This window comes from Peromyscus maniculatus, chromosome 23 (assembly GCF_049852395.1).
Source record: "Peromyscus maniculatus bairdii isolate BWxNUB_F1_BW_parent chromosome 23, HU_Pman_BW_mat_3.1, whole genome shotgun sequence".
NCBI classification, from domain to species: domain Eukaryota; kingdom Metazoa; phylum Chordata; class Mammalia; order Rodentia; family Cricetidae; genus Peromyscus; species Peromyscus maniculatus.
Window position 1 is genome coordinate 4,551,441 of NC_134874.1, and position 24,703 is coordinate 4,576,143.

The 24,703-nt window shown below is 50.9% G+C and overlaps 1 protein-coding gene across 2 annotated transcripts in view; it reads left to right on the top strand.

Moving 5' to 3' along the window:
• Positions 1-322: 322 nt before the first annotated feature.
• Positions 323-24,703, top strand: part of Myo1h (myosin IH) — a 44,984-nt gene continuing 20,603 nt past the window's right edge. Inside the window, exons 1-14 of one of the 2 annotated variants that reach the window (XM_006993946.4) lie at positions 323-481; positions 2,456-2,571; positions 4,030-4,228; positions 5,570-5,650; positions 9,339-9,518; positions 13,281-13,379; positions 15,294-15,407; positions 15,771-15,842; positions 16,479-16,598; positions 18,450-18,517; positions 18,869-18,974; positions 19,788-19,868; positions 21,314-21,405; positions 23,829-23,923. In XM_006993946.4, the coding sequence (XP_006994008.1) occupies positions 356-481; positions 2,456-2,571; positions 4,030-4,228; positions 5,570-5,650; positions 9,339-9,518; positions 13,281-13,379; positions 15,294-15,407; positions 15,771-15,842; positions 16,479-16,598; positions 18,450-18,517; positions 18,869-18,974; positions 19,788-19,868; positions 21,314-21,405; positions 23,829-23,923 (1,549 nt within the window). In that variant the 5' untranslated portion in view covers positions 323-355. Of the gene's footprint in view, positions 482-2,455; positions 2,572-3,983; positions 4,229-5,569; positions 5,651-9,338; positions 9,519-13,280; positions 13,380-15,293; positions 15,408-15,770; positions 15,843-16,478; positions 16,599-18,449; positions 18,518-18,868; positions 18,975-19,787; positions 19,869-21,313; positions 21,406-23,828; positions 23,924-24,703 lie in introns of those variants that run through there. The other variant, XM_076561416.1, reaches the window with a different exon arrangement.

The following is a 24,703-nucleotide window of genomic DNA, read 5'->3' on the forward strand; positions in this document are numbered from 1 at the left end:
TAATGTACTGCAGGCCTAGACTACATGACATAGCCTGTGATCCCCCTACATATATACACATTTGTGCACACACACACACACACTTCACACCCAAACAGGGTGCTATCTTACTGAATGCTGTGGCCAATTTTGACACAACGGTGAGTATTTGTGAATCCAAACATACCTAAGCATGGAAAAGCGTGGTAAAAACACCGGTGGAGACACGTGCTCGGAATGTCTCAGCCACCGTCACCTCGGCCCCAGGGTTTAGCGTGTTTCATGGCAGACACCAGACTCCGGGTGAGTGGCCTGCTGAGGGATGTCCTGTTCCCCACAGAAAGAAGAAGTGAGGAAGAGACACATCCGTCTGCACATGGAGGGGACGCTCACTGCCCGCGACAAGGTCGGAGTGCAGGACTTCGTGCTGTTGGATGCCTACACCAGCGAATCCGCCTTCCTGGAGAACCTTCGCAAGCGTTTCAGAGAGAACCTCATCTACGTACGTAAGCAGCTGCTTGCACAGCCTGTCCCTCCCTGTGCACAGCCTGGGGGACCTTGAATGACCTCACCACTAGGGGCCTGCAGGGGGCGCTCTCCACCCAGCCGGGGAGGCAGGAGTCGCTTAGACCGACCTCCACCAATTGACATAACTCAAGAATCCAGAAACAGACTAGGATTTCGAGCAGCCACTGCTCTGATCTGTCTTCCCTGCTGCTGATCCCTCCTGAGGCAACTTCTCTGGGCTGAGCGGCAGGGTGACAGCCCGTGCTTCAGCTTGGCGTTGCTTCCCTGGAAGGGGGTGGTATCTTTCTGGAGATATCTCTAGCAGATGGTCCAGAGTAGATGCTGACTCTGATTGGCTCATTTTGGGTCAAGTGCCTGCCTTTCAACCAATCCCCGTAGAGAGGGACAGGGATTCGATTGGTCAGGCTGCTTTACAAGCCCACTCTGGGGGTGAGGGGTAAAGTCCCAGCATCCTTGACGCTTGTGGAAACTTCTGGAACAAGTGGGGGAATAGCTGCCAGGCAGGGAACCTAAGAGATCACCTTTGTGCTTAGTGTACAGCTTCAAGGACCAAGAAAATAGCTTTTTACCAAAACCATCTCGGACAGATCTTGTCCTGATGGGCATGCTCAGGGACCTGGGCTGGATCTCCAGCAGAAACAACTTATAGTGTGTGTGTATGTGTGTGCGCACTATAAAGTGTGTGTATATAATATATATATTATATACATACACATATACTATTTCATATATATTATAATTCAATGTGTTGAAACCAAAGTTACTAGAAAAAAATATTTCTTAAATGTTTCATCCCCTGACTTTCAGAATGCTCACACTTACTTGTAAAAATGGAAACAAACTTTCCATATAAGCAAAGTGTAAATGATGTGGTATGACAGAGTCATCAGGGCTAGACCAAAAGCTGCCGGTTTCAGTGGGTGAACTTCAGGGACAACTTTCTACTCTCAAGGCCACTGATTACACTGATTAAATAGCGGAAAATTTGTATCAAAATACCCTTTTCTCTTCGGGTCTCCAGTTGACTTTTGTCCCGGTGGTTAAAAAAGTCATCCGCAATGATTTGAGTGTGTCTGGTGTAGATGTCTGCCCTAAATGGTGCGAAACCACAAGTTCAGAATCTGAAGGTGCCCCACGTATTTTCAAAGGAAACCAACTATTTCTGTTTTGGCATTGACCTTGGAACAGCTCGTTTATTTATGACTGCTTTCCAAGGGGCCTTCAGTCAGTGGCTAGATCACAGACGTGAGTACTTGGGATGGTCTGAATCGGAGCAGAGCCAACAGCTCAAGTCTGAAGAAGTGCTGGCGATGAGAGGCTTCTGTGGGGCTTTCGAGTGTGGGTAAGCAGGCTTGTCCTGCATGTTCTGCCCTGCACATTCAGCCGGAGCTCAGGGAGACGTCTGTAAAGCATTAACTGGGTCCAGGCGCCCATTCAGGGACATCCACTTATGGGAGAGCAGTAGGCTGATCTTCCTTTCACTAGGGGAGGGCATGTCTTCCCCACCCACTGTGTTTAGAACGGATACAGCGCTGCAGCTCTCAGGCCTTCTCCGCGACAGCCTCTTTCCCCACATGCACAGGCTTTAGCTGCACTGGCTGAGTGCCGTCAGCCCTCCCGTCTGGACCCGTCATCCTGAAGCACACTTCCTGGTCATGACTAGCTCTTTGTCCTCCAAGCTTCTACACAGATGTCCACTCCTCAGTGGAATCTTCGGGAAGCCCGCTAGCTAATGCAGCCTTCCTGCACGTTGCCTTCTGCACACCCCTGAACGACAGATTCTTTGATGCTGTCTTGAGTCGGGGCTGCATCTTGTCTGCTCTCACCCCTCCACACACGCCTCGTTGGATGACATTGTCAATGTGGAGTCAGTGCCTGGGGGTCGGAGTGTGCGGCTCTATTTGTACACAGGATTCCTCACACAGGGTATGGTCCCTTCTTCCTTCAGACATATATTGGGACGCTGCTTGTGTCTGTGAATCCATACCAGGAGCTGGGAATCTACACCGCCAGCCAGATGGAACTTTACCAAGGGGTTAATTTCTTTGAACTCCCACCTCACGTGTAAGTAGCTTCCCTAGGGTCACATCCAGGCCCAGTTTCCTTTTTTTCCCCTCCTCATTGCATATTTTCCCTATCTCTTCCTTCTTCACATCCTCCCATCTGTCTGTCCACCCATCCATCCATCCATCCATCCTCCCGCCTCCATGATGGATGTCCCTTAGGTCCTGCACTCTTTTCATGTCAAAGCAGTAGAAAAATGTTAGCAGGTCACATGAGCATCTCAGGCTAAATGGATAGGAGGAGGGATCTTTGTGGAACCTCAGACCTGCTAGTGACTATAGAGTTATCATCTTTGGGATGTGGCCGCTGTGGTGCCACCTGCTGGTGCCTGAGAGTTACTGCAGCTAAGGCCCCCTCTGGTCTGGGTCTGAGCGATTTCTTGCCTGGTCTGCACACTGTCAATTGCGTCCCTCTGCTGTTGACCTCTAGGCTAGTTCTCCCCTGTGTCCTGGAGGCTAAACCTCCTCCTAAAACATCGGTAGATTTTTTTCCTCAGCAGCACTGTCAATGGCTCCTCCACTGAGCCCCCAGCTCACCAGCTCTCAGGAGAGCTTCGAGGTTGGTTTCTAATTCCAGGAATAAAATGCTCATAGTAGTTTAACATCGTGGGCTGACGGTATCAGAGTTTTTAATCTTTGGTTTCCCTGTGCCCCAGGTGTTGAGAAAAGAGAAGACAGTATTTTATTGTATTTATGGAGTTATTTAATGCTCAGACAAGATGCTGTTTCTTACCTAAGGTTAGCAGAATGTCTCACAGGGATGTGATTTAGCATCTGGTTTACTCTCAAAAGAAATGGAAATGGATGTAAGAAAAATAACCTCAGTGGGGCTCGATGTGTGCTTTATGGTAGGCGGTGTGTTTGATCCAATCTCTAGAATCAAATTAACTAAACTGCCTCAGCTACTCTTCTGTTGCTGTGGTGAACTGCCATGATAAAGGCAACCTTGGGGAGAAAGGTTCGATTCTGCCTCTCGGTTGAAGGGCAGAGTCCGTCATGGTGGAGAAACTAAGGAGGCAGGAACAGGAGGCAGCTGGTCACACCATATCCGCAATCGGGAAGCAGACAGCGCTGAACGCACACTGCTGCTGCTCAGTTCTCTGTCCCCTAGTCACACAGTCCAAGATCCCAGGCATGGCGCCCGTGGTGGGCGGATCTTCTCCCCTCAATCTCCCACAGACCCCGCCCACCTCCAGGTGATTCTAGATTCGGTGTCACGTGGGTAGATTTTGAAACTGCCTCCCTTGCCTTGAACTCCTGTGTCCCTGAAGTTTGTCATCTGGCCCTCTCTGCACCGGGTCATTCGGGGGGATCCTAGCAGAGATGTTTCTGAGGTGGCGCAGTCTGACTGTGGCTCCCTAGAGGCAGGATAGTCGGTCTGTCTGCCCATTCGTGTGTGAGTGCCAGGGCGACCCCACAGCATCAGGAACCGGGGTGCTTCCGTCCGTTCCTCCTCTAGCTACGCCATCGCCGACAATGCCTACCGCATGATGTGCTCAGAGCTGAACAATCACTTCATCCTCATCTCTGGAGAGAGCGGGGCTGGGAAGACGGAGGCCTCCAAGAAGATCCTCCAGTACTTCGCGGTGACCTGCCCGATGACTGAGTCACTCCAGATAGCCCGGGACAGGCTGCTGCTTTCCATCCCAATTCTGGAGGTGAGTGACCTTGAGGACCCCCTGAGGTGACTTCCAGGAGGCCTCCCCAGGAAAAGGAGTCCTCTGCCTGGGTAGAGCAGTAAAAATAGGCATGTGACCACAGGGGAAAAGGGGCTTGACGGGCACCGTCACAGGGAGGGACATGGCCTTGTCACAGGGAGGGACGTGTAGCTAGAGTTTTCCTGCCTTGCCCACAGACAGGACAAATCTTTGTCACCCGCCAGTCCCACAGCCGATCAGACCCAACCAAGTAAACACAGAGACTTATATTGCTTACAAACTGTATGTCCGTGGCAGCCTTCTTGCTATCTGTTCCTATAGCTTAAATTAATCTATTTCCATAAATCTATACCCTGCCACGTGGCTCACCGGCATCTTCACATGCTGCTTATCCTGGCGGTGGCTGGCAGTGACTCCTTCTGCCTTCCTGTTCTTTCTTTTCTCCTCTCTGTTAGTCCTGCCTATACTTCCTGCCTAGCCACGGCCAATCAGGTTTTATTTATTGACCAATCAGAGCAATTTGACATACAGACCATCCCCCAGCACAGCCAAGTGCAGACCATCTCAGACACCTGCACTCAGGCCCGTGGTCCTAATCATCCTCTATGCGGACCTGCTGGGTAAAACCCCGAGGAACCCAAGAACAGGCTCCCACAGGACATACAGAACATCCCACAGCAGACATGACCTTGTCACAGGGAGGGACATGACCTTCCAGTGAAGCCTGCAGGTTTGGATGTAAACCAGCAGGCCTCCGCAAAGCCCTCGGACGGACGCAGAGCCCATCTTCCCAGCTGAGGAATGTGTCTGCTCGGGGTCCTGGAGACTCCAGAGGCCTTGAAGGTTCCGTGGGACACATGACAAAAGCCCGTATGACTAGCACTTCCATCTAATTGGAATCACGTGGGTTGTCAATATTACCATGACGATGCACCGACCTGCTGGCTGATGCAGGACAAGTCCCTGTCCCCCGTGCGGCTGCCCCGTCCGTGAGAGATGCTCCGCAAAGGGGTTTGCGTGTGAGCCCTTGCGTGTGAGAAGGGTGTGGTGATGGACCGACAGCCGAGCCTGCGAAGCCGCACATACTGTCCTCAGTGATTTCTAATAGATCTCCTCAGAGATTCTGGGGGGACCCCCACCCCGATTTCCCTGTGTCCAAATACAGCATTAGAATTGGATCCTCTGTAGCTAGTGACTTTTTTTTTTAAGAAGATCAAGTGTGGTTTCCCTCTTTAGCCCCTCCCAGCGCCCTCTGTTTTCAAAATGAGCATGTTGGTTGGGGGCAGGGACTTGCCAAGCACAGTGAGCCAAAGCGACACCGTGTAACATTTGTATCCAAAGGCTTTCGGAAATGCCAAGACACCCCGGAACGACAACTCCAGCAGATTTGGGAAATACATGGACATACAGTTTGATTTCCAGGTATGCAGCAATTCCTGCACAGGCTCATGGGGACCCTTTACCAAGGTAACTTTTGGGGGAAAGGGCATTATTGACACAAGCGGTGGGAAAATTCAGGGTAAGGATAACTTTTAACAATCTCTGTGTGTGTGTGTGTGTGTGTGTGTGTCTGTCTGTCTGTCTGTCTGTCTATGCATGCTGCAGGTGCATTCTGAACATGCAGCGTGGCACCCATGTGGAGGTCAAAGGGCATTTTCAGTGTCCTCACCCTCTGCCTCGTTGGAGACAAGGTCTCGTGTCCCACCGCTGCATGTCAGGCCAGTCGGCCTGTGAGCCCTTGGTGTGTCTACCTCCCACCTCGCTGTAAGAACACTGGGATTGTAGACATGCGCTGAGGACCCAGTCAGGCCCTTACACTGTAGGGCAAACACTTTACCTTCCAGCCCCACCTCACTACCCCCATGATAATTTTAGCACCCCAGTGAGTTACCATGGCTCTTCGTCTTTGTGGACAAGAATCCTATCTGACAATGTGGGGTGTGGGCAGACACATGGATGGCGAGGAACCCCCACACAGGGCTGCTGGGGTTCACAGGTGAACCCGTTAGAAGATGACAGATTGCTCCAAGGATAGGCTCCTGTGTAGCGAGGCTCTTGTCACATGATCCAGAGTACAGCCAAGTGCTGTGGTGCACAATCCCAGCACTCAGGAGGCTGAGGCAGGAAGATAGCCATGAATTTGAGGCTAGCCTGGGCTACTGTGAAGTCTAGGCAGCATTCCACTTGTAGAGGTGTCCCACCGATTCGTAACCATGTCCACAACAGTCCTGCTCACAATGACTGAAGACCGGGTGCAGCGGCCAGCATGGAGAGGGCTCCTTGTCCACCCACAGAGGAAGGCTGACATGGGGTGTGCTTCCACAGTGAGGTGACACAGACATACCACAGCTTGGTGTCACACAGGTGGGCCCTGGGGACGGACAGGCTGCCATTTTTTTTTTAATAAAACAAATGCAAAGCAAACAACACATTGTGCGGGTGTGGGGTCTGCATGAAGGGACATGCAACCTTCTCAGATAGGGCAAGGTAGGGAATATCTTCCACTCTGTGAGACAGACAGCCTCAATCAAAATGCTGTCTGTTGTAGCATGAAGGTAGCCGTGAGCAGTATGCGAATGAATGAATGAATGAACGAGGTGGTGCTACACACGCAATTAAAGTGCATCTGTTGCATGTGAGCATGTGAGTATATACTCCCCTTCCAGACATACATTCCAAGTGGCTAAGTCACAGGCTAGGGGGCAGCAGGTGTCCGGGGTTGCTGAGGAGCCGTTTAGTCTGGCTACCTCAGGGCCTCCCGGAAGTTGGTCCATGAGCTGCTGTGGTAGCATGCACGTAGACTTGGAAAGATATTTCCTGCCTCTGCGTGGTTGCAGACTTTTTTTTTTTTTAATCAAAGTTGAACATATCCACTGAAAATGTCAGCTCGGTGCATTTTAAATATATATCTGTCCGTGGGGCGTTACCACTCAGAGCAAGATGTAGAAACTCCCAGCAGTCGGAAGTTGGCCCAACAAGACCCACCAGTCCAAGGGTTACCAGGGTGCTGGCTCCTGCAATCACGGCTGCATGCAGCTGATTCTCAAGGCAGGGGACACATGCACCACCATGTGAGTGTCGGGGTCAGAGGACAGCTTGCAGGAGCCAGGTCTCTCCTACCGTGTGGGTCCTGGGAACTGAACTCAGACCATCTTGCTTAGTGACAGGTAACGATCATCTGGCCATCTACAGAGCCATCTCACTGGCCCCATAGTGGTGATTTTGTGACAGGAATATGTGGGGTCTCTCTGTTCTCCATGCTTGATAATAGCTGTTTCCCTTCCTCTTGATATCCACACTGTCTTTATTATTACTTTTGTTGTTGTTGTTGTTGTTTTTTTTGAGACAGGATTTCTCTGTGTAGCTTTTGGAGCCTGTCCTGGATTTCACTCTGTAGACCAGGCTTCCGAGTGCTAGGATTAAATGTGTGTGCCACCACCACCCAGCCTTAAAGATATTAAAAATAATATTTGTCTGGACGTGCGCACACACACACACACACAAAATAATTTTTTCAAGTGGACAGTTTTGCCTACAGCAAATAGATTTCTCAAATGTATCATGTTGACTGAGGAAAGCCAGGCATAAAATACATAATGCACAACGTAACGCCTTACACTGTAGCCCAGACAGGCCTAGAACTTACTGCAGAGCCTAGGCTGGTCTCAAATTCATGGCTATCCTCCTGCCTCAGCCTCCCGAGTGTTGGGATTGTGCACCACAGCACTTGGCTGTACTCTGGATCATGTGACAAGAGCCTTGCTACACAGGAGCCTATCCTTGGAGCAATCTGTCATCTTCTAACGGGTTCACCTGTGAACCCCAGCAGCCATGTGTGGGGGTTCCTCGCCATCCATGTGTCTGCCCACACCCCACATTGTCAGATAGAATTCTTGTCCACGAAGACATAGAACCATGGTAACTCACTGGGGTGCTAAAATTATCATGGGGGGAGTGAGGTGGGGCTGGGGGATGGCTGAGAGGGCAAAGTCACTTGTCACCAAGATGGCAGCCCAAGTTCAACCCCCGGACCCACGTGGTAGGAGGGGAGAACGGACTCCAGAAGATGAGAGGTCCTCTGGCCTCCGCACCCAAGCTGAGGGGATGCATGTGTCCTCGCCCTGCTGCCACATACACAAACACACAAAAGTGATAAAATATTTAATTTTTTAAAATCTATGTATGTGAGCATGTGCTATGTGTGTGGAAGTGCCCACGGATGCCAGAAGAGGGTGTCAGGTCCCCTGGAGCTGGAGTTACCAGAGGTTGTAAGCTATCTGACGGAGTGCTAGGATTTGAACTCCCTTCTGGAACAGCAAGAAGTGTGCTGTCTCTCCAGCCATACTTAAAAAAAAAAAATCTATTTAAAATCACCCCTGAGATTCAGTAGGGACGACGCCATCTTTCCAATGAATGATGTTTTTATTGACACTAAAGTGTTAATAATGATTTCAGAAGACCTTTGACCTTTATATCACGCCATATACAAAAATTAAACGGTGTGGGTTGGCAAGATGAGTTGGTATGTACAAGCACTTGCTACACAAGCCTGATGGCCCAGGCTCGATCCCCAGAACCCACATGGTGGAAGGAGGGAATGATGAAATCCTGAAAGTTGTTCTCCAACCTCCACATTATGCTATGGTACATGTGCATGCATGCTTGCACACACAGACACATACTAATAAATACAAATGTTAAGTTACCTTAAAATTGGCATGATGGACCATAGTCTGAAACATTAAACTTTAAAATAAGCAGAGAAAGTACCTTCCTGACCTCGGAGTGGTCGAAAACCAGAGCCGAGGAAACGTCAATCATTGACCCAGGGAGATGGTTATTCATTCACATTTTAAGACTTCTGAGTTGGCCACAACAGTGCATTCCTGTCATTGTTAGCACTTGGGAGATGAGGCAGGAAAAGTGTGAGTTCAGGGCTAGCCTGGACTACACAGTAACGCTGAAGCCAGTCTGCTACTGAGATTCCCCCCATCCCAACAATGAAGAAAACCACCCTGAGCTAGACCGCTGCTGTTCATCAGGTCCACAGTGGGAGGGGACTTGTCATAGCCATCACCCTGCATTTTTTTTTTGTTTGTTTGTTTTGAAGGGCATCCCCGTAGGCGGGCATATCATCAGTTACTTGATCGAAAAATCCCGAGTCGTCTATCAAAACCACGGGGAGCGGAATTTCCACATCTTCTACCAGCTGCTGGCGGGTGGGGAAGTGGAGCGCCTCGCCTCCCTGGGACTTGAGCAGGACCCCCAGCTGTACAAATACCTCTCACAGGTTAGAGGAACCGGTGCCTGGCTTTGGTGGCCCTCGGGAGGGGGAGGAGGGGGCCGGGGGCGTTTGCTGTTCTGATTGTCCTCTCATGCATGACACCTGTCACAAGCAAGCTAATGCACTTCTCTCGTGACTGACAGCCATCTCACATTGGGAAAGCAAACCAATGTCTAATTTCTGGTAGAAACGGGATTCGGATGAGCTGTCTTAGAAACAGAGGGAACACCACCAGGGGTAGAGCACTGGCCTCATATGTACGAGGCCCTGGGTTCGAAACTCAGCACCACCTTAGTGAACAAAAAAGATGTTGGGGTCAACCTTCGGATATTTAAATTTGGTCCTTCCAGGGTGGGATGGGGCTGCCAGAGCTGTTATGATATCACGTCCCATGTTCTGAGGATGCAGCTCAGTGGTCCAGGACCTGCCAAGGATGCACAGGGTCCTAATTTTCAGTGCCAGCATATCTCTCTCTCTCTCTCTCTCTCTCTCTCTCTCTCTCTCTCTCTCTCTCTCTCTCTCTCTCTCTCTCTCTCTCACACACACACACACACACACACACACACACACACACACACACACACTCTCCCCTTAGATGTGGCACACAGTCGAGGTGAGGGTGGCTGGTGCAGGTGTGACGGGCATTGTCTCCCTCTGCCCCATCCACCAATCTGAACAGAACTCTACAGCTCCCCACCTTCCGCTGCGAGAGCCGCTGCAAAGGGACGAGAGCTCAGGCCGGCCCTGGGTGCCGGCCTGGGAGCTAGCACTGTTCAGAGTTGACCTCTGAGGCATTACTTTTTCTGCAGCCTCTGCCTGGGTTCCGAGACACCCAGCTGTGTGAAGCATTTGGAGTGGCTAGCACCTTTCTTTGCCCAAAGCTTTTTTTTTTTCTTCCTCCTTTCCTTCTCACTGGGCCTGGCTTTGTACTGAGGAGGCCGTGCAGAATGCAGGTGTGAGAGAGAGCAAAGCTTTCTAGAACGGACATCGTAAAATGAGGACCAGCGTTGCATAGAACCCTTAGGAGAAGAGCAGGAATGACTTGGAAAAGCAAAGCCAGATGGAAAGAAGCAAAGAGTTTCCTAACACAGTCCTATGTTTGATAAGTCCGCAGCTGGTTCTCAGAACACAGCGGCTGATTTGGGTTTGTTTTGCATTTCCTTTTAAGGACCTGGTTTTCGCAGGGTAGCCACACATCTGTGTCATCACTGGCGCATGGCCGGGAGGGACTGATTGGAACAAGAGTGAAGTGACAGAAACCTCAGTCACTTCCCCAAACATCTTGTCTTCCCTTGGAGAATCACATCTCTCTCTTGGAGACACACAGACACACACACACACACACACACACACACACACACACACACACACACAGCCCTTTATTTTTATAGATTTCTTTTCCTGGCCCTACTGCTTCAATCAGACCCATATGCCTCACTGGCTTTGCCAGCGTGTGTTTTGTATTTTTTTAAATCCTGGTGCCCCACAACGCCAGGGACACTATCAGCAGTTTCTAAACCAACTGTGTGACTCAAAGGGACAGATCTGCACACGCTTGGCCTGCAGGGGGCAGGAGAAGATGTCCTGTGGGAAGGGACAGCTGTCAGGTTCCATTGGAGATCCATTCGGGGACCCCTCATGGGTGGCAACATCCGAGGATGCTCAAGTCTCGTGTAAAATGCCAAAGTGTTTGCATATGACCTACGCATCCTCCCGTGTATGCTAAGGTGTCTCCAGGTCCTTTGCATGACCAAACACAATACAAACGCAGCTACAGGAAGTTATGGGGGCTGGGGAGCCGGCTCAGTCAGAAAAGTGCTTGCCACGCAAGCGTGAGGACCTCAGTTTGAATCCCTGGCATCCATGTTAAAAGTGAGGAGGCGGGGATAAGAGAGGGGACCCCTGAGACGCACTTCCAGCCAGGCTAACTGGAGGGGGCTCCTGCACAGTGGAGGCTTCTTCCCAGACCCCAAATTAGGTACAAACCACACCCAAACACCTGTTCTCGCCGAGAGACCCTTTATTAAGCGGGGGAGAGAAGTCAATGTGGCTGCTTTCTGACCCAGACCTTGCAGGTGTAATTTTTAAGAAGAGAAAAAGGGGAGGTCTGTGTTGGGATGGACTAGGATGCAGTGGTAGAGGAGATACAGGGTGAGGGAGAGGGGAAAGGGGGCAGGAATATTTGTCCCCGAGGTCTAGGGGTCAGACAAAGGACTGCCTCTGGATAGAGGGGAGACAGATGTGGCCCACAGGCAAATGGTGGTTTATAAAGGTAAAGGAGGAAAACCCCTGTTAGGATGAGGTGTTTCATTTTAATTGGGCATGTTAATTAGGTGAGCCAAAGGGGTCTTCTGATTGCTGGACTTCAATACTTTGGTAGCTGGACCTTGGTAGTCAGCCTCAGGAGGAGGAAGTAGCCAAATAAGGGAATGGACCTTGGTGGCTAGCTCCAGGAATGTAGTCTAATGGTTTTTAGCAAGGCAGAGGGAATAAGAGAAGGGCAAGGCCTGCCAGAGCCACATAATCCAGTGGGCTAGTGTCCCTTCACTAATCAAATCAGTGAGCTCCAGGATCAGTGAGAGATCTTGACTCAATAAGATGATGATCAAGAAAGACACCCAACGTTGACCTCTGACCTCCATGCCCAGACATGGAGCCACGTGCACACACAGACACATGTCCACAGGCACAATACGTAAACACTATTACACTGTAAACCACTTAGGGGAATAATAACAAGAGAAGTCTGCACGTGCTCAGTGCAACACAACTTATCTGAATATTTTTGGTTGAACGTGAGGACACAGAACTCACAGACACGGAACTCTGTTTTCTAAAGCTGTGCATTTTATTCTGGCTGATTCTCTGGTGAATGCTGTATACAATACAGACATATTGTTAGCTGATAAGTCTTTAGGTAGCCAGCAAACTGGGAACACCTTGTACCCCAAATGCAAAATAATTTTTGAAATGTCTACGCTGTTTCCTCTTTAAATTGCCACGTTGCTGGGCCAGCGACATGGCTGGAGGGGTGAAGCCACTTGCCTCAAAGCCAGATGACCTGAGTTGTATCCCCGGATTCCACATGGAGGAGGAATGGACCCAATTCTGATCTGCACTCATACACCCAGGCATGCGTGTGCCCACACATACATACATACATACATACACATACACACAATAAATAAATATGTGTAATAAAAACTGTGACATTGGCGGGTCTGTTATTTAAAAGGCAACATTCAGAGCTGATTGAGAAGTCTGGTCCCATCTCTGCCACCAACCACTGAATGTTGTCTGTCAGTCTGTCAAGTGTACATCCTCCCCTCCTTCAGTGAGGCTGCCCCCAGTCTAACTCTACAGTGAGGTTTTTTTTTTTTTTTCTGAACGTTGAAGCTCATCAAGGCCATCATCCAAATTTAAGCACTGTTATTTTTTTGCATGCTTCAGCCGATCCCTTTTAGACAAACACCTTCCAATTAGCACAAAGGAAACATGTTTTAACATGTTTAACAGGTCCTGAAAATACAGTCCACTAACTTTGGAAGTTTCTCAGGACAGGGACTTTTAAAGATAAAATGCCAAATAAAACTGAAAAGAAGCTGCCGCCAGCCAGTGACCTCTGCGAGGTGGTTTAAAACCTTCTCTACGGTTCGGGACGTTACAGAAGTGGGTTCTGCGGGATCAGAAAACCACTTCACGTTAGGAACTGGTGTGTGCACGGTCAACTGTCCTTAAAATGACACTAACGATCCAACTGTGTCACAGGGTCATTGTGCCCGAGAGTCACCTATCAACGACAGGAATGACTGGAAAACTGTGTCCAATGCCTTTTCTGTCATCGACTTTACGGAAGCTGACCTTGAGGTAAAGGCCCTGGGCTTCTGTCTGGGTGGGAACCTCCCTGTGTTCTTGGGGTTTTGGTCACTGTAGGACCACTGGACTCAGCAAAGAAAGGCATGAGACAGGAGTGGAGGAATTGATAAGCATGTCCCAGATATGGCTGGGGGACGGTGCAGTTGGCAGAGTGCTTTATCCCCAGAACCCACATCAAAACCGGGTGTAGGGGCTGGAGAGACGGCTCAGCAGTTAACAACACTTGCTCTTGTAACATTGCCCATGCCATGTGGCTGGGAACCACTCACAATTCCAGTTCCAGCAGACCCAGTGCAGATGTATTTTATGTGTTTGAGTGTTTTGCCTGCATGTATGTCGGTACATCCCATACGTGCCTGGTGCCCATTGAGGCCAAAAGAGGGCGGGAGATTCCCCTGGATCTGGAGTTACAGATGCTTGTGAGACATCATATGGGTGCTGGGAAAAGAACCCCGGTCCTCCGCAAGAACAACAAGTGCTCATGGCCACCATGCCACCTCTCCAGCCCCTTAAAAAAGAAGACCACGTATTATGGCGCACACTTGTGATCCTAGCAATGAGCGGGGAGAGGAAGGGGGTCCCTGGGCTCACTGGCCAGCCAGCCTGGCTCCTATGGTAAGTTCCAGATCAGTGAGGAACTGGTAACCATAAATAAACAACTAAAAGGTGGGCATGATGCCTGTGAGCTAACACCTGTTCCATGCACACAAATACACACCCATGCGCACACGTATGGACATGCCCACAGGTGAACATGCATAAGGTAAAATGTTGGACATATTGTAATGCAAGTACTTTGAGATAAATAGTGAAGACTATTTAATGTAAATCTGCCTCATGTATTAAACAATTTAAAAGATCAGTCATACCCTGGTCAAATAAAAAAATGGGCATTTTGCCTCTTTCCTGTCAGCTTGAGTTTCTCCAGCGTAGAGGGAGGGGACATGGTCCCCCCTCCAGGTTAAGTCCAGTCTCGACTTAGATCCACTGGGCTTGCACATTTATTCTTTATTTACTCTTCAGTTTTGAAACAAACTGCATCATGGGTAAATACCGAACAGAATTTTGTCTTTTGATTTTCTGTTCTGAGTATAAATATGTTCATGCCTGGTGGCAGTGGCACACGCCTTTAATCCCAGCACTTGGGAGGCAGAGGCAGGCGGATCTCCATGAGTTTGAGGCCAGCCTGTTCTATAGAGTGAATTCCAGGAAAGGCACAAAACTACACAGAGAAACCCTGTCTTGAAAAACAAAACAAAAATCTGTTTATCTTTCAAGGACCAAAATGTAGTTTTATAAAATGATAATATTTGAGACACACTATTTGAAAACTGAATGACTTACCTATGGGGTTGGTTTTGAGACAGGGTCTTGCTAAGTAGCCCAGTCTAGCCTGGAAATAGTGATCCCCCTGCCTCAGCCTCCCAAGTGCTGGAGGTACATGCATACACTTCCCCTGCTAGCTGGGAGTTTGTTGTTCTATAAACTGATTTTTAATAAGGGTGTTTTATTTTGTTTGGGTTTGTTTTTTGTATACAGGGTTTCTTGGTGCAGTAGCCCTGGCTATTCTGGCCTTGTAGACCAGGCTGGCCTCAAACTCACAGGGATCCACCTGCCTCTGCCTCCCCAGTGCTGGGATTAAAGGTGTGTGCCATCACACCTGGCTTACAAACTGCTTTTATAAAATGTTCGTGTATTTATATTTTGTGCTGGGGGCTGAAAGAGGCTTCTCCTCCAGCCCCCATTCCTCATTAAGCTAATTAATACTGGAAGTGACTAGGGCACATTCCTAGGGAGGAGGTAGTTGGCTCTGTGAACTGGGCAGGGAGATGTCTCAATGCCGTTGGTCAGGGAGGTGCTGCTGACCCCTCTGTCGCTGTCCCCCGCCTGCCTAAACATATCTAGAACCTCTTTGGGATCATCGCCAGCGTCCTACACCTGGGCAACATTTGTTTCAAGGAGGACAAGCAAGGCTGTGCCAGCGTTCCGGACACGCACGAGATCAAGTGGATTGCCAAGGTGACCTTCCTTTCCTGAAGAGCAATGGAGTGGGGAGCCCGGCCCCCAGGTGTCCACAGCAGCCCAGATGGCCAGCACCACATTCTTTTGCTGGTGCCGGTTAGGAGCGTTAGGGGGAGCTGCGACCACTGAACTTGCTTCTGTTTCTTTTGTGATAAGATCTCATTACGCAGCCTAGGCTGGCCCTGAGTCGGCATCATCTGGTCTCGGGGCTCCCTGAGATGACAGGGGTGTGCAGCACATAGCGGGTTCAGTGAGGCCCCTTCCTCCCTAAAGCACAGTGGCGAGGGTGGGGGACCCTGGACCTGGAGAGGACACAGGCTCTTCAGAGTCACCAAGGGACGACGGAATTCTTTCCTGCAGCTCCTGGGGGTCTGCCCAGCGGTTCTCCTGGAAGCTCTCACCCACAGGAAGATTGAAGCCAAAACAGAGGAGGTGAAAATGTCACTGGGGAGATCTGTGTCCCCCACCCATGACTGCCTGACTCAGATGGTAGTTCTCTGGTGTCCGCTGTGGGCAGCAAACCCCCAAACCCAGCCTACCAGGCCCTGAGTGGTTCAGCTCTTGCTGGGGTCCCAGCCCCATCTCCCCACACCCACACCCCCGTTCCTCCATCCCCCATTAATCATCCCCACCTCCCACCCCTCATCCCCCTTCCTAACCCCTCCCCGCTACACCTGCCACACCATCTCATGCTTTGTACATGGTGCTCCTTCACGGGGCCTTTGCACATGCTGTTCCCTCTGCTGGAATGCCCTTCCGTGTTCTTCATCCTTTAGCCCCCAGAGCCCTGAATCACGGCCCCTTCCCTGATCACGTGCCTCGACCTCTCCTTGCGGCACCTGCCACTCTGCCTGCCCCATGGCTTTCCTTTGTGTGATTCGCGGGTTTGGTCCGCGCTCCCAACCCTGCACCAAGCTGAGCCCGCAAACCCTGGGACGGCAGGGCTGTGTCTGGGTCCCGGTCTCCTAACGTGTATTCTTTGCTCAGTCACCATCGAAGACTAGCGGGACCACTGAGGGGCAGGGCTTGTCCCGTCTGTAACGCGGCGTACCTTGCCCTTTCTTCCAGGTGATATGCCCACTGACGGTAGAACTCTCTGTTTACGCTAGAGATGCCATGGCAAAGGCCGTTTACGGACGGACGTTTACTTGGCTGGTCAATAAAATCAATTCCTCCCTAGTCAACAAGGTGGGTCAACGCGGGTGGCATGTCTTGGTCTCACCAAAGTGCTGATGTCTTACCGTCCCCATAGTAAAGTGGCTGTGAAGGGTGGAGCGTAAGCTCCTCATGGGCAGGGGTGACATCATATTGGGTCTTCCAATGCCTGCACACAGTAGGCCAACAGGCATACATACCATGTGGCTTGGCAGTCCTTCACAAGGTCTGGCATCCATAGCACCTGTGGTATGGCAGATGGCTTTGTGTGCCCACAGAAGCTTCATGCAGACACAGAATTTTAATATGTCTAAGAACATGCAGCTGATCCCCAAACTCCTGCTTAGGTTAAGTTCCTTTTTTGAGTGGAATCAGGTAAGATGGGAGTTTATCTAAAGCCAGACATTGAGGCATGACTCTAAGCCTAGGGTGCAGAATACAGACCGGAGAGGCAGCATCTCAGTTCACTCAGACAGAAGAGCCCACTGTGACCAATTAAAAATAGTAAGTGGTACTAGATAGCTCAGCAGTTAAGAATGCTACTGGTTTTGCAGAGGACACAAGTTCAGTTCCCAGCATCCACAATGGTTGGCTCACAACCACCTGTGATTCCAGTCCCAGGGGACCCAGACGACCAATTCTGGCCTCTGTGTGTACCTGAATACATGTGGCATGTGTGCACGTATCCATGCACACATACACATAAATAAATCTTTAAATTAATAATAACAAGCACATTCTCTGTGGCTCCACAAGCTGGGTGATGGAGAAGTGTAGACGTTTACTTAGCTCAGGGTTCTGGAGGCTGGGGGGGGTTGAGAGCACGATGCTGCATCTGGTGTCGTCTCCTCCAGCACCCTGACGTGGCGGAGGACATCCCATAGGGAGGCTCGATGCACTGGTGATCCTCTTCATCTTGGTGGCCCCTCCTCAGGATCTTGTCCTCCAAGTACCGATAACATGCATCGGAAGATATTTCTGACACGTAGACTTTGGGGAGAAACACTGAAGCCAGAGCCTCATTGTGGGGTGTCCACCCCCATGCCTGTATAAAATGGCATCCATGTGGTTGCCCCTCTCGCCCAGGCAAGTGCTTCCTTGGCAGTTTGTAGGTCACTTTTCATTGTTGGTTTTGGATCTGAATGCACACTTGGGAGGCTGGAGAGACATGAAGCCAGGATGTGAAGCAGAAGACACATGTTGCTAGCCTAGACAAACCACGGTCAGGTCCGGCTGAGGAGCCGGCAGGAGGAGCCGGCTGACCGGCCCCAGAGGCTACCCTTTGTCACTCAGTCCCAACCTTGGGGACAACAACATGACTTCAAGTATTACAAAATGACAAACCTAGCTGAATCAGTCCGTTTTCCATTACTCTGATGAGGAGGAGGAGGATGAGTACCACATGGCAAGAGAGGAGGCGCTCTACGCGTCTGCTCTGGTCTCCCTCTCTCTTCCTGGGAAGTCAGCAGCAGCGCTTCATGGGGGCTCCACTCTGGTGTTCTTATCTAGCTGATGACCCCCCAGAGCTCTCCCCCCCCACACCTCCAAACTCTACAGTCATGTTTAGTTTCCTCTTAAAGCCTCACTGTGGGGATTAAGTTTCAACACAAGAGCCTTTGGGTAAGGGCTAGAAGGATGGCTCAGTGGTTAAAAGCACTTGCTGCTCTTGCAGAGGACCCGGTTGGGTTCCCAGCACCCACGTCAGGCAGCTCACAGCCAACCGTAACACCAGCTCCAGGGGATCCAACACCCTCTTCTGGCCTCTGTGGACACCTGCAAACACACACACTAAAAATAAATGTTTCAATGAAGTTTTGGAAGCTACATGGATGGCCCAAGCCGCAGTACTAGCAGCTAATGGCATGCATTTTTTTTTCCCACTAGGATTTCACCCAAAAGACTGTGATTGGGTTGCTGGACATCTACGGCTTCGAAGTCTTTGACAAGAACGGGTGAGTTGCCGCTGTCTGCCTGCCATGTTTTCCTCTTTGTGGTTTTAGTCAGAGTCTACGCCATGGTTAAGGAGCTGGACTTAGTTTTCCTGATCCTGGAACTACAGCCCTCAATCCACACACTAGGCACGTGCTCCACCCACAGGCTGCATCCCTGACCGCTCCAACGCTGTCCCGGGAGCAGAGCCATAAACCACCTGACCCTGTTCCCACTTGATCCATCCTTTATTAGTGGACCGTTCGGTAGACAGGAGCTGTGTACTCACCAAGAGGTGGTCTGGTTGTGCCTGTCCTAGCTGCACACGATCGTTGCATGTTTGGTTGCATGATCGAAATCCCCTGCGTCTCTAGTTTCGAACAGTTCTGTATAAACTACTGCAACGAGAAACTGCAGCAGCTGCTCATAGAGAGGACGCTGAAGGCCGAGCAGGCCGAGTACGAATCCGAAGGCATCGAGGTGAGCACTGGACGCGTTTCTCAATCTGAGTGAGTGTGTGGCTGGCCGAGTACGAATCCAAAGGCATCGAGGTGAGCACTGGACGCGTTTCTCAATCTGAGTGAGTGTGTGGCTCTGAGAGGGGAGGAGAGGAGGGAGGGAGGGGAAGGACGGACAGACAGAGGAGGGCACAGGGCTGGCAGTAGCCCCGGGGCTTTGAACACACTGGTGAGGTGTTCTAGCCCCAGCTCCACCCCGGCCCCTCCTCATTCATCTGGGAAGTGTTATCTTGCTGGATAGTTCCTGGATTGAGGATTTTTAAATTTTGGTTTTGTGTGTCCGTCTGCATGATGTGTGTGTAGGTGCACATGCCAGGACACAGGACAACTTCCCGGAGTCGGTTCTTTCCTCCACCTTTACATGGGTTCCAGGGGTCGAACTCAGGCTTGTGTGGCAAACACCTTTACCTGCTGAGCCCTCTCGCCAGCCCCCAAAGCATCATTTTCAAAGATTTTAAGCTATGTGTCTGTGTGGATACGGGCACCTCAGCACAGGTGCCCGTGGGGGCCAGAAAAGGGGGCAGGGCTCCCTGGAGCCAGTTACAGGCAGTTGTAAGCCACAGGATGTGCATACTGGGAACTGAATCTGAGTCCTCCGTGAGAGCTGTAAATGTTCCTAACGGCCAAGCCATCTCTCCAGCCCCTCCCAAAGTGTAATTCTTCAGGTTGGAAATGAAAATCAGGTTTTGAGAAAGTGTTTGGAGAATCCCTGTCAAACCAATGTGCTCAATGCCCCTGTGCATGCTGGGAGAGCTCTTCCCTCTCGTCCTTTTAGTGGGAGCCAGTTCAGTACTTCAACAACAAGATCATCTGTGACTTGGTCGAAGAGAGACACCGAGGAATCATGTCTATTCTGGTGAGAAAACAATGGCCCAGTTCCTCCACTGGTGTGGGAGCCCACAGAGGTTTCCTAGTGAGACTGAGCTTGCTTTACACAGCAGGGCTGCAATAGGGGATGGCTGGACCACGTGCATGGGCACTAGTTCTCTGGGATGGTCTGCACTTGGCTGTGCTGGGGGGGAGGTCTATTGCTCCACCCCTTGGCATTCCTTTAAAAGCCTTTTAGTGGAGACAGAAGGGGCCGGTGGGTCTTGAGCCAGGCCCTCCCGAGGCTATCCTGTGTTCCTGGTTTTCCTCTCATTGTTGTCTAGGTATCTCTGTCTAAATATTTCCCACTTCTCCCTGCTCAAGTACCCTGGACATAAAAGTGGGGGCTGGACCCCCACATGCTGGGTGTCTGCCACAGGTGGACAAATGTTCCCAGGGCTTGAAAGGGGCAGAGGAAACCCCGTGTAACCCCAGCAACTCAGGCAGATTGCTGTGGGTTTGAGGCCAGCCTGGACTACATAGCACTGAGAAACGCACTAGTTCAGGCTCAGCCGCTTTCGCTCCATGAGGCCTCTGCATGGTGCGTGCGGTTCTTCTTGACTCTTGACGACCCGTTCAGACTGTTTACATCAGCTGCCTTGGCAATCTCAAGTGTCTTCGGGAAGTCCACAACTATGGCCAGAGCAAGACGTGGTGGGGGCCTGCCTGCCATCCCGGCATTCCAGAATCATGAGCTTGAGGCCAGCCTGAGCTATATATTAAGACACTAACTAAGGGGCGAGGGGGTAAGGAGGGACAGAAAAATGGCTCAGACTGGGGTGTGGTGGTACATGCCTGTCGTTCCAACACTCAGGAGGCTGAGGCAGGAGGATTATGTATTTGAGACCACTCCAAGCTATGTGGCGAGATGCCAACTAGAGGCAAGGGAGAAGAGAAAGGAGAAGGAAGGGGGAGGGAGGGAGGGAGGAGGAAAGAAGGAGGGAGGGAGGGAGGGAGGGAGGGAGGGAGGGAAGGAAGGAAGGAAGGAAGGAAGGAAGGAAGGAAGGAAGGAAGGAAGGAAGGAAGGGCAGACAGATGGACAGACAGACACAGGTTGGAGCCTGTGCTGGTGGTGTGCATACGCTCTCAGCCCTGGGAAGAGTAAAGCAGGAGCTGGAGGCAGCCTGGATACACAGCAAAGCCCCGCCTGGAATGGAAAGACTAGGAGGGAGATGGGGAAGGAGCCTGGACCAGCCAGATGCAGGAGAGTCACTGTGTGGCATTTCCAGTCTCTCTGGGGGCGGAGGCTCCCTCAGCCAGCCCAGGGTCCAAGCACACGTGGTGGGTAACCCCTTCCTCGCAGAGGTACACCCGGTCTCATGCGAGGTGACAGGAATTTAATCTAGAACCTTCAACCACTGCTGGAGACAACGCGCTTGGCTTTTAGCCGGCACAGGCCACAGTGCGCAGCTGAGGTGTCTTTTCCTTTGAAAGGATGAAGAATGCATCCGTCCAGGTCCCGCTACAGACTTGAGCTTCCTGGAGAGGCTGGAAGAGAAAGTGGGCAAGCACGCGCACTTCCAAACGTGTGTACTTCATCTGGGGGGCTGGCCCGCGGGGAGGAGGCTATGGCGTCTGTCTTGGACCTGTGTCCGAGTGCAAGAACTTTGGGGCTGTAGAGATGGCTCAGTGGGTGAGAGCATTGGCTGGGCAAGCCTGAGGACCTGAGTTCCAATCCCAGCACCCACGTGAAAAGCTGGGCATGGCTGCACTCATCCGTAACCCCAGGGCTGTGGCAGGACAATTGCCGGAGCCTGCTGGCTGCTAGCCGACCTAAAAGAATAAGGCGTAGGGTGACAGAGAAGGACAGCAGTGTCTGTCCTCCTCCGACCATGTACATATGCTCACCCACACCGCACACACGCATACACACAGCACAGTGACCTCATACACAAAAGTAGCATCCTGAAAGCCGGCTCATGTGCCAGCATGCCCTTGTTGGTAGAAATCGGACTGACGGGAAGTAGAGCGTCTGTCCCTCTTTGTTCGGCCATGGTGGTTACATTTCATGTGTGGTGCAGGTATGAGATGGTCCTTGTGAACAATTTAGGGACAGGAGGGACAGCCAGATGCAGGGATACAGCCCTGCCATTCCAGTGCTCAGGAGGCTGAGACAGGGAATCGGGAGTTCAGGCCATACTCAAGGACGTTAAAATGGAGAAACAAATGAGGAAAACCTGGGGATGGGGCTGTAGCTCAACCCAGCAGTGCAAAGCCCCGGGCTTCATTCCAGTGCTGGTAAAATAAAAATGAAAAGTGATTTGTGTCTAAAATAGTGTGAATGTGCAGCAGGGAGTGTGTGCGCGCACGCGCGAGCACACGCGTGCGTGCGTGCGTGCGTGCATGCATGCATGCATGCGCACACATGTTGGAGTTATGGGCAGTTGTGAGCCATCCTATGTAGGTGCTGGGAACCTCTGAGTCATCTCTACAGCCCCTGGATGTTAACATTTATACGTAAGCCCCATGCCGATCAAAAACATTCACAATGGCTCAGAAAGGAAATTCAAATTCTAACTTAGTCTTTGAGACAAATAAGAGAAAAATGTAAACAGGGTCTAGAACCAGGAGTTAGGCATTCCCTTAAACCCAAACTTGGAAGGCAGAGGTAGGAGCATCTCTGAGTTCGAGGCCAGCTTGGTCTACGTAACAAGTTCCTGGCCAGTCAGACCTGGATTCATCCCCCAGAACCAATGAACAAAAGAAAACAAAACAAAAGCCTGGCTTTGAGTCCTTGTCCCAGCGTGGCCGCTGAGTGAATGGGCAAAGCGGAGGTGAGCAGCCTCTTCGGCATTGGAGCCTCACTTCTGCAAAGTGGGGTCTCACCACACCTACCCAGCAGCTCTGTGAGTGTCCACAGAAGTTGTCATCCACAGTAAACCTGTCAGACGCGAGGGACAAGTGGATGAAGCGGTATATGCAAATGAAGTGAGCGTGGCCAACGGACTGAGCACAGTCACAAATGGCCTCTCACCAGGACTAGGGTCCGTCCATTAGCCTAGGCTGACTGGCCTGCAAGCTCCAGGGACCAGCTTGTCTCCAACTCCTCAGGGCTGTGGCTACAGGTTCATGTCATCAACCTTGGCCTTTTTTTTTTTTTTTAAACCCTGGGTTCTAAAAAATCAAATTCGTGTCTCATGCTTGTACATGCTTGTGCATTTTGCCAAATGAACTATTTACCAAACCTTTTGAAAAAATATATATTAATTTACTTATTTGCGTGTGTGAGAATGCCCGTGAACACACTTACCACATTGTGTGGAGGTCAGAAGACAGCTTGGGGGAGAGTCAGTTCTCTCTTTCCACCAGGCAGGTCCCTGGATTCGAACTACGGGCATCAGACTTGGTGGCAAGCACCTTTACCCACTGAACCATCTCACTGGATCGCCGCCTCCTCCTTCCTTGCATTTTTGAGACAGGGTCTCACTATGTAGCCTTGGCTGGCCTGAAGCTTACTATGCAGACCAGGCTGGCCTCAGACTCACAAAGATCCTCCTGCCTCCTGAGTACGGGGATTAAAGTTGTGTGCTACTGCCGGGCGGTGGTGGCGCACGCCTTTAATCCCAGCACTCGGGAGGCAGAGGCAGGCGGATCTCTGTGAGTTCGAGGCCAGCCTGGGCTACAGAGTGAGATCCAGGAAAGGCGCAAAGCTATGCAGAGAAACCCTGTCTCGAAAAACCAAAACCAACCAACCAAACAAACAAAACTTGAGTGTTTCTCGCAGGCGTGTTTTTCTTCCTCACTAGCTTAGGTGTGAAGGGAGGCACTAAGCGTGAGAACCGATACACAGCCAGACACAGGGAGCAGGGCTCACTGGGAGCCTCCATGGAGTCAGCTTCAGTACAGACGGCAATGTCCCTGAGCAGCTGGCCCAGGGTGTCTCTGTCATTCTTGCCGCAGTGGCGGTGGCGGCGGAGAAGGGGTCCAGTGGCTTATGTGTGTCTTGCAGCAGGAAGCTGGCTGGGCCAAAGGGCTGGAAGAGGATTGGCTGGCTGGAGTTCCGCCTCCTGCACTATGCGGGGGAGGTCACCTACAGTACCAAAGGTGAGTGGAGGAGGTCACCTACAGTACCAAAGATGAGTGGCGGAGGTTGTGAGTCATAGCCCAACTGTGCACACCGGTCACCAAGTCCTCCACCAAATACTATCTGTGGCCACCCCAAAGTTCCTTAGTGTTGCATTCAAGCATGCCACATGAAAGGCTTTTCTTGTTTTGTTTATTATTTTAGATATAACCACCAATTTTTAAAACCTAAGTATTCATACACCACGTAGTTCATCCATTAACGTGTGCAACTTGAGGGTTTTAGTGTATTCCAGAGTTGGGTAACTGTACACTCAATTTCCTTTTGGACACACTACCCTTTTCCCACTCCCTCTGTCCCTCCCCCACAGTACTAGAGAATTAAGTAATATACTTTCTAAGTCCACAGCCTTCCTGTCATGGACTGGAGAATCACACATGTGGTCTTTGGGAGTCTGACTTCCCTCATTTAGTATAATGTTTCAAGGTTCTATCACGGTGCCATTCTTTTTCACTGCTGAGTAATATTCCTTTCTCTGGATAAGTCTGTCTGTGCTCATCTTTTGGTAAAGCGTTCAGGGTGCTTAACCTTCCAGCCATGGTGAAACTGACAGAACATGCCTGTATACTCCCATCCCCCAGCAGTTCCAGAGACTGAGTCTAGGACCCATGCACATTAGGTAGGTGCCCTGTCACTGAGATAGCCCCTCAGTCCCTTTCTGGAAAGTTTTAGAATTTTGAGACAGTCTCACTAAGTTGCCCCGGCTGGCTTTGAACTTGCCATCTTCCCACCTCAGCTCC